Source organism: Leopardus geoffroyi, chromosome A1 (genome assembly GCF_018350155.1).
Source record: "Leopardus geoffroyi isolate Oge1 chromosome A1, O.geoffroyi_Oge1_pat1.0, whole genome shotgun sequence".
NCBI lineage: Eukaryota > Metazoa > Chordata > Mammalia > Carnivora > Felidae > Leopardus > Leopardus geoffroyi.
Window position 1 is genome coordinate 109,307,332 of NC_059326.1, and position 19,295 is coordinate 109,326,626.

Consider the following 19,295-nt stretch of genomic DNA (forward strand, 5'->3'; position numbering starts at 1 on the left):
CTCTAATTAAAATGTTTTAGGGGCACCTAAGTAGCTCACTCCATTGAGTGTCTGACCTTTGGTTTTGGCTCAGTTCATAATTTCACAATTTGTGTGATTGAGCCCCATTTCTGTCCTGCTCCGTGCTGTCACCAGAGACTGCTTGGGATTCTCCTCTTTCTGCCCCTACCTTGCCTGTGTACTTTCTCTCTCTCAAAATAAATAAATAAACTTAAAAGAAAAGAAAGAAATAGCTTTTAAAAATTGTGTTAATTTTTGGATGGACCTCATTTTGTCTTTTTTTTTTTTTTTTTTAATGTTTGTTTATTTTTGAGAGAGAGAGAGAGACAGAGTGTGAGCAGGGGAGGGGCAGAGAGGAAAGGAGACACAGACTCGGAAGCTGGCTCCAGGCTTCCAGTGGTCAGTACAGAGCCTGATGTGGAGCTCGAACTCATGAACTGCAAGATCGTGACCTAGCCAAAGTTGGACACTTAACCGACTGAGCCACCCAAGTGCCTAATTAGTGTTAGAATAAAATCTGTAGGAGACAGAAAACACCTTTATGGAAGCAACTTTTCTGAAGTTCATAAGGATAAAAATATGAAGAAGATACAGACTTGTATTTTAAGTTTTATTTATTTTTTAAAGTTTCTTTTATGAGTGACTATGAGCAGGGGAGGGGCAGAGAGAGAGGAAGACAGAATCTTAAGCAGACCCTATGCCAGCACAGAGCCCAGTGTGGGGTTTGAGCTCAGGAACCATGAGATTATGACCTGCACCGAAGTTAGATGCTTAACCAACTGAGCCACCCAGATGCCCCTATTTTGATTTTAAGTAAATTTTTTTTCTTTTTTCCCCCTCATTATTTTGAGAAATAATGAACATATATCATTGTATAAGTTTAAGGCATATGGCCTGATTTACATATATTGTGAAATGGTTACCACAGTAGGCTCAGCTGATAACCATTTTATTATATAGGTAAAAGAAAAGAAAGGGAAAAAAAATTTTCTTTGTGATGAGAACTGCTAGGATCTCCTCCCTTAACAACTTTCCTTTATACCATATGGCAGTGTTAGCTGTAGTCATCATGGTGTACCTTACATCCCTAGTATTTACGTATAACTGGAAATCTGTACCTTTTGACCACCTTGCTCTAATTCTCCCTCTTCCCACCCTCTACCTCTGGTGGCCCCAAATCTGATCTCTTTTTCTGAGTTTGGTTTTTGTTTCTTGAGTTTGTTTTTAGACAAAAACATCAGTGAGGTCATACAGTATTTATCTTCCAAAAGTTCTTTTTAAAGGTAATCATAAAAAAAGTTTGCTCATAACTAATAATGATTATCTCAAGATGATGGTTATTACATTTTTTTGTACTTTTTAAATTTTCTTTAGTGTGCATCTATTAATTTTGCATTCAAGAAACTTATTAATAAGTTCAGTGAAAAAATTAATGCTCGTTTTCCTCATGTGTATTTAGAATGACTTTGCAGAAAAAGAGACTATGAAACAAAAACAGATTGATGAGATAAGGGATAAGAAAACTGGACTGGGAAGAATAATTGAGCTAAAATCAGAAATCCTAAGTAAGAAGCAGAATGAGCTGAGAAATGTGAAGTATGAATTACAGCAGTTGGAAGGATCTTCGGACAGGATTCTTGAACTGGACCAGGAGCTCTCAAAAGCTGTAAGACATTATTTGAGTAATCCAATGATTTTAAGGTGTAGGTAGGACACTTAGAATCTTGCATTCTGAAGTATTTTATCTACTGCTAATCCTAAGATACTGGCATTTCAATAAAAATGTCTACCTTGTTTAGGAATCTCATATAAAATTAAAAAATATGAGTATTATAATTACACCAACTCTTTGATTCTGGCACTGGGTGGATTGAAAATTAGAATCACCTAGGAATCTTTTTAAAAACACTTATGCTTAGACCATTCCTAATCAAAATCTCTAGGGTGGAGAATGGAAGGTCCACTCAAAACCAGGTGATTCTTATGAGTACTTTGGTTAAGAACCACTTACCTAAGTTAAAAGTATTTTCCCTCTAGGTTCCACACACTGTAGATTTTCTATGATTATTGCCATGTTACCACTTTTTATATCGTAAAAATTTTCTTAGCTCATCTCTTCCTTTTTATGAATTTCCAAATTTTCTTCTTCATTTGTAATCTGTCCCCTTGCTTCACATCTCTGCCACCAAAGTAGGCATTGTAAAGTTTGGCAATTCTCCCTCTCAGATTCCATCTTGATAATTTATGTAAACATTGCTATTTGCATACATTTCTTTCAATTTAGCAGTTTGTCACAATATTGCCTTGTGATGGGAATCACCCGTCAGAAGAATCACTAAACTATATACTTAGATGTATTTTTCTCAGTTTTACAGTAAATTCTCAGTTTTTTTCCTCTTTGACCTTCCAGGTTCATTTACTAATTCTCTACCATTATAGTAAGGCAGGTTTATAAGATTTTCCTTAAAAATCTTATTTCTTAAGCTTTTTCTCTTGTTGGATAAAAGCAAACAATCATTTTGTCATTGTTTTAACATGAATATATAAATTTGTGTGTTTGAATTTTTGATAAGGAACGTGAGCTAAGCAAGGCTGAGAAAAACAGCAATGTAGAAGCTCTAAAAACAGAAGTAATAAGCCTTCAAAGTGAGAAAGCAGACCTAGACAGGACCCTGCGTAAATTGGACCAAGAGATGGAACAGATAAACCATCATACGACAACACGTACCCAGATGGAGATGCTGACCAAAGACAAAGTATGACCTTGCTTTTTGTTCTGATTATACTTTCTGGTATTTGAAATAACTATGGAATATTTAGTTCATACTGGCATTATATTTTAGGAGTTAAGTGAGCTTAATACTCTGTAAAATCAGGGCACCTGAGTGGCTCAAGTCGGTTAAGCGTCTGACTTCGCTCAGGTCATGATCTCATGGTTCTTGAGTTCGAACCCTGTGTCGGGCTCTGGGCCGACAGCTCAGAGCCTGGAGCCCGCTTCAGATTCTGTGTCTCCCTCTTCCTGTCCCTCCACTGCTTGCACTCTGTTTCTTGCATTGTCTCAAAAATAAATAAGCATTTAAAAAAAAAAAAAATACTCTATACAATACACTTTGGAGTTTAAAAACTTTTTTATAATTATAAAAATTAATATAGAAGAATATATACACATGCACATTGCTATTAATTTTTATCATATCTCATACAGAAGTTTTCTTTTTTTTTAACGTTTATTTATTTTTGAGAGAGAGAGAGAGATACCATGACCAGGGGAGGAGCAGAGAGAGGGAGAGACACAGAATCCGAAACAGGCCTCTAGGCTCTGAGCTGTCAGCCCAGAGCCCGGTATGGGGCTTGAACTCTGAACGGTGATATCATGACCTGATCCGAAGTCAGACACTTAACCGACTAAGCCACCCAGGTGCCTCTCATACACAAGTTTAATGTTCATGTTTTCAGACTTGTTACTTTTTTCTCTTATGCACAGAAAGCAATCCCCAGTGTAAGACTTTAAGAAATTTTGTATTCTAGGGGCGCCTGTGTATCTCAGTCGGTTAAGCGTCTGACTTTGGCTCAGGTCATGATCTCATGGTTGGTGGGTTCGAGCCCACCTCAGGCTCTGTGCTGACAGCTCAGAGCCTGAAGCCTGTGTTTGGATTCTGTGTCTCCCTCTCTCTATCCCTACCCTGCTTGCTCTCTCTGTCTCTCTCTGTCTCTCTTTCTCTCTCTCTTTCTCTCTCTTTCTCTCAAAAGTAAATAAAACATAAAAAAAATTTTTTTTTTAATTTTGTATTCTTTCATTTTTAGCATTTTATTTTTTAAGCCTAGAACTTTAATCAGTCTAGAATTTATTTGTTTTCTTAGGGGCACCTAGCTGGCTCAGTTGGTAGAGCATGTGACTCTTGAGCTTGGAGTTTTAAGTTAAAATTTGTGTTCTTCATGTAATGTGGAGATCTTGGATTTCATAAAAAAAAATTTTTTTTTTCTATAGTCTGACAAAGATGAACAAATCAGAAAGATAAAATCTCGACACAGTGATGAATTAACTTCATTGTTAGGGTATTTTCCCAACAAAAAGCAGCTTGAAGACTGGCTTCATAGTAAGTCAAAAGAAATTAATCAGACCAGGGACAGACTTGCCAAATTGAAGTAAGTATTTGCAACTTGTAGAAATGTAATACAGATCTCTTATTTCATGCTTTTATTTTTCATTGTTTTAATGTCTTGTCATGTATTGTCATAAAATGGTGTGTCTTGTGTTAATTGACTTTGGTTCTACTGTATTTTATGAATCAAGTAAAATGGTGACACTGATTTGGGCCTTTTGTTCCTTGAAAGTTTGCAGAACTTAGTGAGAGGATTAAAATTCTCCTTTTTAAAAATGACACCTGATGGGGCGCCTGGGTGGCGCAGTCGGTTAAGCGTCCGACTTCAGCCAGGTCACGATCTCGCGGTCCGGGAGTTCGAGCCCCGCGTCGGGCTCTGCGCTGATGGCTCAGAGCCTGGAGCCTGTTTCCGATTCTGTGTCTCCCTCTCTCTCTGCCCCTCCCCCGTTCATGCTCTGTCTCTCTCTGTCCCAAAAATAAATAAACGTTGAAAAAAAAAAAAAAAATTGACACCTGAAACTATAAAACCCCTAGAAGAAAATATAGGGGGAAAGCTTCATTATATTGAAATTGACAAATATTTTCTTGAACCTGATACCAGAAGCACAGGGAAACAAACCAAAAATAGACAAATGGGGGCCAGCGTGGCTCAGTTAAGCGTCCTATTCTTCATCTCAGCTCAGGTCTTGATCTCCCGATTCATGAGATCGAGCCTCGCATCAGATCCCTGCTAACAGTGCAGAGCCTGCTTGGGATTCTCTCTCTCCCTCTCTCTGCCCCTCTGGAGCTCATGCCCGCCCTTTCTCTCTCTCTATCAAAATCAATAAATAAAGTGCTTTTTTTTTTTTTTTTAAAGTAGACAAATGGGACTACATCAAAGTTAAAAACTTCTACACAACAAAGGAAACAATAGTGGGAAAAGTCAACCAACCGAATGGGAGAAAATATTTACAATCTATATATCTAGTAAAGGTTTATTATCTAGAATATGTAAAGAACTCCTATAATTCAACAACACAAAAACAGATAATTGGATTTAAAAATGAGCATGGGCACCTGGGTGGCTTAGTTGGTTAAGTGTCCGACTTCAGCTCAAGTGATGATATTGCAGTTCGTGAGTTCAAGCTCCACATTGAGCTCCATGCTGACGGCTCAGAGCTGGAGCCTGCTTCAGATTCTATGTCTCCCTCTCTCTCTGCACCTCCCCTGCTCTCATTTTCACTCTCTCTCAAAAAACAAATAAGCATTTAAAAATGTTTTTAAAAAAATGGGCAAAGGACTTGAATAGACATTTCTCCAGAGGCAATATTCAAATGGCCAGTGAGCATATGAAAAAATGTTCAGTATCTAATCATCAGGGAAATGCAGCTCAAGGCCACAGTGAGATATCACATCATACCAGTTAGGATGGCCACTACCAAAAAAAAAAAAAAAAAAACAGAAAATAACAAGTGTTTGTGAGGATGCTGAGAAATTGGAACCTTTGTGCATTGTTAGTGAGAATGTGAAATGATACAGGTGATATAGAAAATGGGTGTCTTTCAAAACAGAATTACCAGATCCAGCAGTTCCACTTCTGAGTATATATTCAAAAGAATTGAAAACATCTTGAAGAGATTTTTGCAAATCCATGTTTATTATAGAATTATTCTCAGTAGCCAGATGAATGGATAAAGACTCGGTAAATGTTTGTGTATAACAATATTAACTCAGCTTTGAAAAAGAAGGAAATCCTGGGCTCCTGGCTGACTCATTTCGTCAAGCGAGTGACTCTTGATCTCTAAGTTGTGAATTCAAGCCCCATGTTGAGTGCAAAACTTACTTAAAAAAAAAAAAGTTCATCCATCAACTTGGATGAACCTTGAAGGATATTATGTTTAGTGAAATAATTTAGTTTCAAAAGAACGAATACTATATGATTCCACTTAAAAGACCTACGCAAATAGTCAAACTCTTAAAAACAGAAAGTATAAAGGTGTTGCCAGGAAATGGGGGAAGAGGGAAAGAGGAATTGTTGTTCAGTAGTTACACAGTTTCAGTTTTACAAGATGTAAAAGTTTTAGAGATAGGTTGCACAATAATGTGTGTATGGTTAACCCTGTTCTGTGCACTTAAAAGGTTAAGATGGTAGTTTTTATGTGTGTTTTTTACCACAATAAAGAAAAAGTGATCACTTTTTTCTAATGTCACTTTGAGTGGTGGTTGGATAAGAGTCAAAAATTCCTTACAGATTTTTGAGGAAGATAGTGGATTTGGCTTTGACCATGTTTAATTTGTGCTTGTTGTGGAAATATCTCTTAGGGAGATACTGGAGTTTGAAGTTCAAGAGATTGGAAATTGTTGCTTTGTAAGTAATAATTGAAGTCATTAGTACAGGCAATATCACTTTAAAGGGGTTTATGCAAAGAGAAGAGAAAAGCTTATGGTCTGATGCCTCAGAAACAGCAGCATTTACTGTTGGTAAGCAATGAAGAAGAGCAAGTAAAGGAAACTAGAATTAGGGGAGCTGGGGTGAGAGCCAAAGAGGAGTGGTTCTTGTTCTTGATGCCTTGAGAAAATAGACTTTCAAGGAAGTGGCCAACAGTGTTTGGTGCTAAGATAGTGGTGTTGATGACATTGCTCAGTGACTAGGATGATCAAAGCATCATCTGTATTAGTTACTTTTATTTTTCCAGATTTTTACTGTGTCTCAAAATGGGAAGTATCAAGATACAACACACATGCATTCATACACACTCATCTGAAACAAATTTCTCAAAATAGTACATGTCCTAACTATGCTCATTCTGCTCCAATATATTTTATTGTTTCATTTTTTAAGTTAGGCTGAATGTAATGCATTATATTGATTACATGCCTTGCCTAGTGCATCATAACCTGCAAAGTGAAAAACCCTGATCTTTGTCAGTATGGAGGTTGGCTAGGATGATATTTAAGAGTTGGAATGGAGGGGTGCCTGGGTGTCTCAGTTGGTTAAGCGTCCAACTTAGGCCTAGGTCATGATCTCATAGCCCGTGTTGGGCTCTGTGCTGACAGCTTGGGGCCTGGAGCCTACTTTGGATTCTGTGTCTCCCTATTTCTGTGCCCTTCCCCCGCTCACACTCTGTCTCTCTTTCTCTCTCAAAAATAAACATTAAAAAAAAAAGGAGGAATGGAGATAAATTATACTAGTGAGCAAAATCTTCCATGAATGAGAGGGAATGGATGATGAGACCTAAGTAGATGACAGCAACAATGAAGGGATGAAGGAGAAGTTCTTATAGGAGAGAAGCAAGTGATATTGTGAAAGGGTCCTACCTACCTACTCAAACTTTTCAAACTGATTTCTCATGTTTTAAAATTGTAATCTATATTTGTTCTTATTTTAGCAAAGAACTAGCTTCAGCTGAGCAAAATAAAAATCATTTAAATAATGAACTAAAAAGGAAAGAAGAGCAGTTGTCCAGTTATGAAGACAAGCTGTTTGATGTTTGTGGTAGCCAGGATTTTGAAAGTGATTTAGACAGACTTAAGGAAGAAATTGAAAAATCCTCAAAACAACGAGGTAAGTTACCTTCATTTTTTACTTTTTTATATGTATGTTTATTTTTGAGAGAAAAAAATATTCGGAGAGAAAAAAATATTATTGGGAGAGACAGGGAGAGGGAACGACAGAGGATTCAAAGCAGGCTCTGCACTGACCACAAAGAACCTGTTGCGAAGCTCAAACTTACGAACCATGAGATCATGACTTGAGCTGAAGTCGGACACTCAACTGATTGAACCAACCAGGTGACCTAAGTTACCTTCTTTATAATATTGAGGTACTTTGACACTTTGGAATTTTCACTCACAGGTAACTGTTAAGGATGAGAGATTTAAAAACTTGGTTCTGGGGGCGCCTGGGTGGCGCAGTCGGTTAAGCGTCCGACTTCAGCCAGGTCACGATCTCGCGGTCCGTGAGTTCGAGCCCCGCGTCAGGCTCTGGGCTGATGGCTCAGAGCCTGGAGCCTGTTTCCGATTCTGTGTCTCCCTCTCTCTGCCCCTCCCCCGTTCATACTCTGTCTCTCTCTGTCCCAAAAATAAATAAACGTTGAAAAAAAAAATTTAAAAAAAAAAATTAATTTTAAAAAACTTGGTTCTGGAGCCAAATGGCTTTAGTCCTGATTCTACAACTTGATGGCTGTGTGACTTTGGGCAAATTATCAAATCTTTCTTTTACTTCAGACTTATCATCTGAGGACATAATTACCTACCATTTAGGGTTTGAGGGAAGAGTAAATGAGATTATTAGTATAAAGCTCTTAGAACAGTTTCTGGCACATAATATGCTCTAAAATTTTGTTACAGTTTTTGTGTGTTACCAGAAAGTAATTAATACAAATCTGAATGTATTGTGTCCTTTCAAAGATTATGTAAATATCAGAGAATTTTTATTTCTATAATGTGTTTATAAAGGAAGAATAATCATATACATATGGGAAAGAATTATAATCATCATGACAAAACTATATTTTATATTCCTCTCACTGGTAATAATATTTATTTTCTTAAAATAGCCATGCTGGCTGGAGCCACGGCAGTTTACTCCCAGTTCATTACTCAGCTAACGGATGAAAACCAGTCATGTTGCCCTGTCTGTCAGAGGGTTTTTCAGACAGAAGCTGAATTACAGGAAGTCATCAGTGATTTACAGTCTAAGCTGCGGCTTGCTCCAGATAAACTCAAGTCAACAGAATCGGAACTAAAGAAAAAAGAAAAACGGCGTGATGAAATGCTGGGACTTGTCCCCATGAGGTGAGAATATGGGTTTACCATTACTGTACATGTAACAGTAGCACCGTAAAAGTTACTCATCCAGGGGTGTCTGGTTGGCTTAGTCAATTAAGCACTTGACTGTTGATTTCAGCTCAGGTCATGATTTCACATTTCACGAGTTTGAGCTTGCATCGGGCTCTATGTTGACAGTGCAGAGCCTGCTTGGGATTCTCTCTGTCTCTCTCTCTCTGTCTCAAAAATAAACAAACATTAAAAAAAAAAAGGTACCCATCCAGTCCCTGGCCATATTTTAGGTGTTGAGTAATGTGTTGAATGAGTAAAAATTCAAGTCAGGATTCTCAGCCAGTATGTCCCCTTTCATGTTATTTATGTGATAAGTAAAATAACTTATGTGATAATAAAATAATTATTTTGTTTAAAGGTGAGCAAACTTCTTAAACTACTCACAGGGTAGATATAATCTTAACTTTTTTTTTTGTTTTGTGTGTATGTTTATTTAATTCCTGAGACTTGGCTTAGGAACAGAAATTTTGACAGATTTTGAATTGTTTGCTAGTATGGTACTTTCTAAACCTAGCAAAAGAATTAAAGTCTTAGAAAGCTCCCCCAAAAGAAATTTTAAACTATATTTTTATGTCTTTCCCACTTTCAAAAAGAATGAATCATAATGATTTGTATTGTTTATTTTCCCTCACTTATTCAAGAAATTCAAATGATGGTCTCTTTATAAATCAGATCAAGTCAGAAAGTCTGTGATGATATCTTGTTGTCTCCCACAATATAGAGCATGCAGCTGGTCACAGAGACCAATATGACATAGTCTCTAAGGAGCTGATGCTCTAAGTAGACAAGCTCTCAGAATTGAATATTTAGAAAGCAGGGCTTAATAAAGCACTTAATTGGTTCAGACAAATACATTAGTTAAGAGAGAAGCCAGTGGACTATAGAATGAGAATAAGATTTTGAGAACGAGATGGGAGGGGAATATAAAGCATAGGGAAGTTGGTTCAACTCTATTAACAGAAGAAAAGAGAGAGAAATGAGGACAGTGTGTGTGAAGGGGAGAGGAGCATGACCTGTGCTGCAATAGAAAGGTGATCTAGAGTTGGAAGAATCATGTGGGGAGATTGATTTCCAAAAGTTAGGAAGATAGGGCTACATTATGTTCAGACCTAATTACAACTCCCTCTGATAGGTCATAGGGAGTCATCTTTAGGGATTTATGAAAAATGTGTTTTAAGAAATTAATCTCATGTTAATATTTTGAATGGATAAGAGTGAGAACAACTCAGTTAAGAATCTGACTCTTAGTTTTCGCTCAGGTCATGGTTTCGCAGTTCATGGAATTGAGCCCTGTGTCAGGATCTGTGCTGACATCCTGGAGCCTGCTTGGGATTCTCTCTCTCTCCTTCTCTCTGCCTCTCTCCCCCACTAACTCACACGCTTTCTCTCTTTCTCTCAAAATAAATAAATACATACTAAAAAAAAAAAAAAATGTGGGGCACCTGGATGGCTTGGTTAAGTATCCAACTTCGGCTCAGGTCATGATCTCACAGTTAGTGAGTTCAAGCCCTGCATCGGGCTCTGTGCTGGTGGTGCGGATCCTGCTTGGGATTCTCTCTCTCTCCCTCTCTCTGATTCTTCCCCACTTGCACACTCTCTCTCTCAAAATAAATAAACTTAAAATTATTAAAAAAAAAAAAAAAGAGTGAGAACTACTCTTGAAGCAGAAAAGCCAGGAGGGTATGTTGTCCTGGAAAACCAAAGAGAAATTTCAGGAGAAAAAGTCAGAAAAGTCTAAGCAGATAGGCTTTGTGGTAGCCAGCCTCCAAGATGATCCCCAGTGATCTCTACCTGCTGGTATTCATGCTCTTGTATAGTCTTCTCCCACGTACTAGGATTGGTCTTTGTAACCAATAAAATATGACAGAAGTGGTAGTGTGTCCCTTCCAGGATTCAGTTATATAAGACACTACTACCTGTCTACTCGCCTTTTCTTTTGGAAATGGGTGAAGCCACCTGTCATATGAGCAGCCCTGTGGAGGGCCCCACTTGACAAGGACCTGAGGCCTTCAAACAACCACACGAGTGAGTACCATTTGGAAATTGATTCTCCAGCAGTCAAGCCTTGAGATGACTGTAGCCCTGGCCAGCAGCTTCACTGCCACTTCAGTGAGACATCCTGAGCCAAAAGTACCTGGATGGCTGTTTCTGATCTTAAAATAAGTGCTGTTGTTTTGGGCTGCTGAGTTTTGGAATGTTTTGTTATGTAACAATAGATAACTAATATAGTCTTCAGGGTGAAAACTAGATTATTGGAGGCTATAGAGAGAATGTGATAAGGAGACAAAAGCAGTAGTTTGAGAATGAAAAGGAGGGAAAGGAATAAGGCAGTATCTTGAAAGGAAAAAGATTAAGTAAAAGATAAAATGTCAAGTTGGTAGAAAGTGCACTTAGAGGAAATGTGAGCTTAGTTCTGTGTCATATTGATATAAGTAGCAGAAATCAACATTGTATTATATTTTAGGACCCTTGCCATCAGAGCTCCCCTTCTCAGTGTAGGGTACATACTTTATTCATTGCTTTACTTCCTTAATTCCTTCTGTGTTGTAATACTAGTAACTATTTGCTGAATGAATGAGAGCTGTAGTATCTGTTCAGTTATTTACTGTTCTGTGACAACCTCCTCAAAACTTAGTGCCTCACAACAACCATTTATTAGGATTTTCTGTGGCATGACTGGGCTTAGGTGGGTAGTTCCTCACTTAGGGTTTTTCATGCAGTTGCAGTCAGATGTTGGCTGTAGTCATCTCAAGTCTCTACTGGGCTCAGTGTTCAAGATGGCTCACTCAGATGACTTTCAGTGACACTGACTATTAGCTGGGAGCTCAGCTGGGGCTGTCAAACACAATGCCCTCGCATGGCCCACACATGTGTTTTGGGCTTTTGGCAGCCTCTAGAGTGGTTGGATTACCAAATGAAGGATCCTAAGATCGAGTAGTACAAGATACAGGCAATAGAAACTGCTAGTATCTGAAGGCCTGGGCCCAAACCTGGCACAGTGTTACTTCTGTTGTTGACTATTTGGTCAACAGTAGTCACAGAGCCTGCCAAGATTCAATGAGAGGACACAGACTCCACCTCTCATTAGGAGGAATGTCAAAGTACTCGTGGCTGACTAATCCACATAGTACCCTAGTATCTGGAGTGGCCACTATATGCCACTCTGGTCACTACACACAAAGTAAGATATCCTAAAGCTAGAAAAATAAATATGTAGTCTAAGAGGTAAATCAGTGCCTTGGAGAAAAATATATAGCAGAGTAAGGAAGTACAGAAGATCTGAGTGGTGGTGAGAGGGGAATTGCTGTTGAAGGTGACAACTGAGTGTAGACATGAGAGAAATAAGGGAGCTAGCTAGAGAAATAAGGGACAATATTTGTCCATCAGAAGAGCATTCCAGGCAGTCCAAAATCCCTGAGGCCAAAGGGAAAATGGTTGACGATGAGCTCAGAGAGGTAGTGAGGAACCAGATTTTGCTTATCCTCTTTGAGGGAAATTTTTGTTGTTGTTGTTAATATTTATTTACTTTTAGGAGAGAGAGAGGGAGACACGGTTCCAAAGCAGGCTCCAGGCTCTGAGCTGTCAGCAGAGAGCCTGATGCAGGACTCAAAACTCACGAACCATTAGATCATGACCTGAGCTGAAGTTGGATGCTTAACCAACTGAGCCACCCAGGCACCCCAAGGGAAATATTTTTATTTAAAGGCCAAAACTCATCAATACTTAATATATTAAGACCATCATCGTGAATGAAATCTCAGATGAAAATATACGTGTTTATCATTTTGCTTAGTACTGAGTCAGGTTTATTTATTATGACAGCTCAGTAAAAACTCATTCTTTTTCCCCATTGCTTTGAAAGGTGTTTTCACCCAACCATATCTGTATTGGTTTCTTTTACTTAAAAGCCCCTTGGAAAAGGAATGCTGTCACAAAAATAGAACTGAGTTTCTGAAAATTTTACACAAAAGAACACAGTCCTAATCTCAATACCCCATTCTTTTGGGAAACGTCTTTATTCTTATGATACTTATTTTAGCATCTTAGGTAATCATCAGAAAAGAAGGCATCAAAATCTGGACCACATCAATTAGAGGTTTTTTGTGTGCATGTGAAAATGTAAAAATAGGGTTACAATTGAATGGATACCTGTAGTTTTCCACAAAGATGTCCCAAGTCAAGTGAATGCTTGACTGTCTTTGGGCTATCGTAGCCATGTCACTGTCTAGGTACTAGGAACATACTTTAAGACCAGCTCATGGTCTATGACCACAAGATTCAGGAAGTAATGTGAGCATGGAATTACTCTGAATCTGCATACCTTCATAATTACTCAGGAAATTTTTTCATCTCAGTGGCATAACAAACTATAGGTCTTCTGTTGCCACAGATCAGTTCAGGTTGGCATTTCTTGGTCATAGTGTAGACTTTTAAAAATTGTTAACTCATAGCAGTGTGCCAGATCTAACTCTTGAGTTTTGGGTTTTTCCTTTAGTTTACTGTAAGACTCCATTAGAAATCAATTTAATTTATTGTACTAACTTTTAATTAAGAATTTGGAATTTTTCAGAAATAAAATTGATAGCTTTTTTTTTTTTTTTTAGGGTTAAATACAAATTTTGTTTCAGAGGTTCAACAAAGTTAGATGTGGAGCCAGTCTTCCTGCCACCAGAGTGGTAGTCCATTAGCTACAGTAGGTACGATAAACTGGCTAACAGCTTTTGTACCATAATCCCATGTGGCATTTGGCTGAGTGGTCTCCTTCCTTTTTTCCATCTTTTTTTTAAACGTTTTATTTTGAAATAATTGTAGACTTAGAGAAAAATTACAAAAAATAGTACAGAAAATTCACCTCTACCCTTCACCCAGCTTTTCCTCATGTTCACAATTTATGTAACCATAAACTAGTTATCAAAACCAAGAAATTAACATTTGTGTGATGCTGTTAACTACAAACCATATTCAAATTTCAGCACTTTCCATTAATGTTGTTTTTCTGTTTCAGGATCCAACCCAGGATCTGACGTTGCATTGTTTTTATTTCTCCTTAGGCTCCTGCAGTCTTCAGCATCTCTTCATTCTTTGTTTTTCACCATCTTGATACTTTTGATCAGTATGGTCAGTTAATTTATAGAAAATCTCTGTTTGGCAAAGTGCACAGTAATACAGTAGTCACCCTTATCTGCAGTTTCACTCTCTGCTGTTTCCATTACCTGAGCTCAACTATGGTCCAGAAGCAGATGATCCTCCTGACATATATTAACAGTAGCCTCACTTGAAGTCACAAGGCCTACATCATTCTCCTCACTTCATCTCATCATATAGGCACTTCATCATTTAACATCACCACAAGAGGAGGAAGGGTACAGTACAATAAGATATGTTGAGAGAGACCACATTCATATAACTTTTATTATAGTATATTGTTATAATTGTTTTATTAATAGTGTTAATCTCTGTGCCTAATTTATTTTTTAAAAAAAGGGTTTTTTTTATAGTGTTTATTTATCTTTGAGAGAGACACAGAATCTGAAGCAGGCGCCAGGCTCTGAGCTGTCAGCACAGAGCCTGACATGGGGCTCCAAACTCCCAAACTGCGGGATCATCACCTGAGCCAAACTGACTAAGGTTAAGGTGGTTGGACACTTAACCAACTGAGCCACCCAGGCACCCCTGACTGTGCCTAATTTATAAACTCTATCATAGACTTGTCTATATAGGAAAAAACAGTATATATAAGGTTCAGTTTGTATATAAGTGGGTTTGAGGCATCCACTAGGGATCTTGGAATATATCTCCTGTGGAGAAGTAAGGGGGAATATTGTAATTTTTGTGAGTAAGATCTGCCATCGGATATTAAAATGAGTGGGCAGAAATTTGAGGGGCACCTGGGTGGCTCAGTCAGTTGAGTATCCAACTTCAGCTCAGGTCATGATCTCATGGTTCATGAGTTCATGCAAGCCCTGCATCAGGCTCTCTACTGTCAATGCAGAGCCTGCTTTGGATCCTCTGTCCCCTCTCTCTCTCTGCCCCTTCCCTGCTCACAGTCTCTCTCTCAAAGATAAACAAGCATTTAAAAAAAAAACTTTTCTTAAGTTTGAGAAGAAATGAGATAATGACATAGTCCCAACATATTTCTCGTAATATAAGTTATTAATTACAAAGAGAAAAATAGTAACATTATAGCAGATAAATCTGGCTGATACCATGTTACCTAAGTGAACAAGATTAACATCTCTAGTAATAAGATGTAATGACATCATGTCCTCACTGATGAGATGCCCTGAGAAGGGTACAGTCACTTCTATGATATTCTTGCCAAAAATTTAGGACTTCCGTTTCATGATAAAAAAAACATTACATAGCTTATTTTTAATTGTGTGTTCCCTGTTAAGGCAAAGCATAATTGATTTGAAGGAGAAGGAAATACCAGAATTAAGAAACAAACTGCAAAATGTCAACAGAGACATACAGCGCTTAAAGAATGACATAGAAGAACAGGAAACTCTCTTGGGCACAATAATGCCTGAAGAAGAAAGTGCTAAAGTATGCCTGACAGATGTTACAATTATGGAAAGATTCCAGGTAAGTTTATTGTAGTTTAAGGCAGAATAAAACTTGTTTCCTGGTGTTTTAAATGTGAAATGTGAGAGTGGTAAAAAACAGTACATCGTGTTCACGTATAGTTTGCATTTAGAGTTCCCTGTCCTGAACTGCAGATAGTCTGAGTGAGTACTGCTTAAACTTTACATTCCTGGGTTTCAATGTTTCATTCATAAATATGAGAGTTAAGAAGTAGTCCTGTTTATTTTCATTTTAGTCAGTTTGCTTTTGTCATTTAAGTTATTAAAATTCATTTCATCCTATTAAACTTTGTTAAAATTATATCTGAAATTAGTTGCAGATTTAGATTTTAAAATAATAGCAATTTTTTAAGATTTTGAATAATTATAATGTAGCAAGTTTGTTAAAGGAAATAACTTTTATTCTTAAGATGGAACTTAAAGATGTTGAAAGAAAAATTGCACAGCAAGCAGCTAAGCTACAAGGACTAGACTTGGGCAGAACTGTCCAGCAAGTAAACCAGGAGAAACAAGAAAAACAACACAAGTTAGATACAGGTAATAGAGTCTGTCTTCATGTACGCATAGAGACTTGATCCCAGCTTATGCTTTTTATCATAAATTTTGTATCTGTTATGTTCTTCCAGTCCACAGTATATCCACTCTTTTCTCAAAAGAGAAAAGTTTCCTTGCTTTGCACAACAAATTTTAAATGACGGGAGGTTTTGAATGATAAGTGTCAGAGGAGCTCTACTGTTTCTGCCCTGTGATCCTTACCCATGGCTGGTCAAGAGGGGTTTTGTAGCACTTTTACTACAGGGGGTGGGACCCATGGAAACTCAGCCTGTGTGAATTCCATAGAATCCATATAAGGAAGGTTGCTGTTTGTAGTATTTTCTGTATCCTTAACATTAGTCACGGTATGAATGTATTTTGATGCAGTTTCCAGTAAGATTGAATTGAATCGTAAGCTTATACAGGACCAGCAGGAACAGATTCAACACTTAAAGAGTACAACAAATGAACTGAAGTCAGAGAAACTTCAGATATCCACTAATTTACAACGTCGTCAGCAACTGGAGGAGCAGACTGTGGAATTATCCACTGAAGTTCAGTCCTTATTCAGAGAGATAAAGGTAAAAAGATCCATACATACATATGTGTTTTTTACCTTAGTTCAAACACATGAAGTGCTCTTTATTGCTGTAGTGGCTAAAACTATGGATATTGTGAGGATCAAATGAAAATAGTATAATTCTTTGCATGGCTCCTAGGTGATGGAACTTGTACTAATAGGTAAAGATGTCTGGGAGGATTTTGGCCATAATAAGCAAGAATTGGCTGCCTGGTTAATTAGTGAATTTCCTGTCATTGGAGGTGGTCAGCGCGTGGCTGGCTAACTACATACATGATTGTATGGGACATTTGTCTTACCTGCAGATTACTCTATCCATGGCAGACACTGCCTCCCACTCATAACACTTTTTCTGTTTGATTCGAGATGTAGTCTCAGAGTCCTTCCCAGTGTAGTGAGCAGGCACGTGGAATGGAAATCATTTGGCATTCCTTATCTAATTAATCAAAATAACAATCTTACCTAGTTTTTTTCATAATTATAAACATTCACTGGGCACTAAATAAATTACTGAACCTGTCATTAAATGTTATAAATGTTTCTTAAGTATTTTTTTACTATAAATTATCAGAGGCTTAGAGTGTGATATAAAATAGTAATACCTTGGGGCGCCTAGGTGGCTCAGTCGGTTAAGCCGACTTTGGCTCAGGTCGTGATCTCACGGCTTGTGAGTTCAAACCCCACGTTGGGCTCTGTGCTAACAGCTCAGAGCCTGGAGCCTCTTCAGATTCTGTGTCTTTCTCTCTCTCTTTGCCCCTCCACCACTCACACTCTGTCTCTGTCTCTCAAAAATAAATAAACATTAAAAAAAAAATTTTAAATAGTAATACCTTACATTTGTATAATTTTTTTTTCTGTTAATGAAGCCCTTTGACATTAAAGAGTTCAGTGTCTTAGTAATCCTTTTGAGATATGTGGCTATAATCTCTTTTATACAAAAGAGATTGAGACTTACAGATGTCCCATGTCTTAGCCAAGTTCATGCAGCTAGTAGGAGGCAGGGTTTTCAGATAGGTTTTCAGTGTCTAAGACATTGGACTTCACACTACACCATACCTCTTCTCGTTACGAAAACATATACCTAACACTCAAGTAATACTAAAGAATTGTCTCTACTTTTATGGGTTCATTAGATATTTCATTAGTTATCTTAAAGTGCTTGAGGCTCATGTTTTGAACATTGATTATCATGTAATTATGCTATAGAGATGTTACAAGGCTGAATAATGTAGACTCCTGATTAGTAAAATAGTTTGTTACTTTCCTTCCAAAATAGGTGTGGACACACCAACATCATTATACCTGTATGTTTTTATTACCATAAAATATCTATTTAGCCTTAGCAAAGTAAGCTTAAGGACAAAACTATCTGTTATCATCATATTCCCATCTGTAAAAGAGAGTCCTGACCTGAAAAGCATTCCTCTTCTTTGGCCACTTAGAGTTGACATGTGCCCCTACAAACTCATAAAAACTTATACCTGAAGGCACATGCCCATATAACTGGGAGCACATGGCCTGGATTAGGAATCAAGTCATTGGCTGAAGTAGTATATAGCATAAGGGCTAAGACGACGACTCTGGAGCTAAACGAAATTTGGATACTGGATTCTTCATTTACTGGCTGTTGTGACCTCAAATCATTTGTATGCCTGTTTACTGATCTGAAATATGGGATGGTAGGGTTTATATAGAGTGTTTGGAAGGAGCAAATGAGTTAATTTTTAAAGCCTGGTACATACAAAGTACTTTAATTAGGACTATAAAGTCTGACACCTGAAATAAGATAATGGAATATAATATAAAATTCTGTATTTTGTATTTTTAGGATGCTAAAGAGCAGTTAAGCCCTTTAGAAACAACATTGGAGAAGTTCCAGCAGGAAAAAGAAGAATTAATCAATAAAAAAAATGCAAGCAACAAAATAGCACAGGATAAAGTAAGATTTCATTTATATTTTTGTTATATACATATATTAAACTTATGTTCAGAGCATGATGTTAGATACTAGCATTTCACATGAAATTAAAAACATAAGATAAATAGTATTTTGAGATTTGTGACATAATCCTGACATTAAAAATTCTCATTAGGGGTGCCTGGTGGCTCATTCGATTAAGCGTCCGATGTCAGGTCAGGTCATGATCTTGCACTTTGTGGGTTTAGGCTCCACATCAGGGTCTTTGGTGACAGCTGGAGCCTGGAGTCTACTTCAGATTCTGTATCTCCCTCTGTCTCTGCCCCTCCCCTGCTTGTGCTCTGTCTCTCTCTCAAAAATAAACAAACATTGGGGCGCCTGGGTGGCACAGTCGGTTAAGCGTCCGACTTCAGCCAGGTCACGATCTTGCGGTCCGTGAGTTCGAGCCCCGCGTCGGGCTCTGGGCTGATGACTCAGAGCCTGGAGCCTGTTTCCGATTCTGTGTCTCCCTCTCTCTCTCTGACCCTCCCCCATTCATGCTCTGTCTCTCTCTGTCTCAAAAATAAATAAAACGTTTTAAATAAATAAATAAATAAATAAACAAACAACATTAAAAAGAATTCTTGGGGGGTGCTGCCTGGGTGGCTCTGTCAGTTAAGCGTCCATCTCTTGGTTTTGGCTCAGGTCATGGTCTTGAGGTTCGTGGGTTCAAGCCCTGTGTCAGGCTCTTCACTGACAGCACAGAGCCTGCTTGG

At 37.9% G+C, this 19,295-nt stretch overlaps 1 protein-coding gene across 3 annotated transcripts in view; it reads left to right on the forward strand.

Moving 5' to 3' along the window:
* Window positions 1–19,295, forward strand: part of RAD50 (RAD50 double strand break repair protein) — an 88,599-nt gene that overhangs the window by 37,558 nt on the left and 31,746 nt on the right. For all 3 annotated transcript variants that reach the window (XM_045488403.1, XM_045488414.1, XM_045488425.1), the window contains 9 exons: window positions 1,460–1,666; window positions 2,574–2,756; window positions 3,989–4,146; window positions 7,472–7,647; window positions 8,642–8,879; window positions 15,320–15,509; window positions 15,919–16,045; window positions 16,430–16,623; window positions 18,451–18,561. In XM_045488403.1, the coding sequence (XP_045344359.1) occupies window positions 1,460–1,666; window positions 2,574–2,756; window positions 3,989–4,146; window positions 7,472–7,647; window positions 8,642–8,879; window positions 15,320–15,509; window positions 15,919–16,045; window positions 16,430–16,623; window positions 18,451–18,561 (1,584 nt within the window). The remainder of the gene's footprint in view (window positions 1–1,459; window positions 1,667–2,573; window positions 2,757–3,988; window positions 4,147–7,471; window positions 7,648–8,641; window positions 8,880–15,319; window positions 15,510–15,918; window positions 16,046–16,429; window positions 16,624–18,450; window positions 18,562–19,295) is intronic.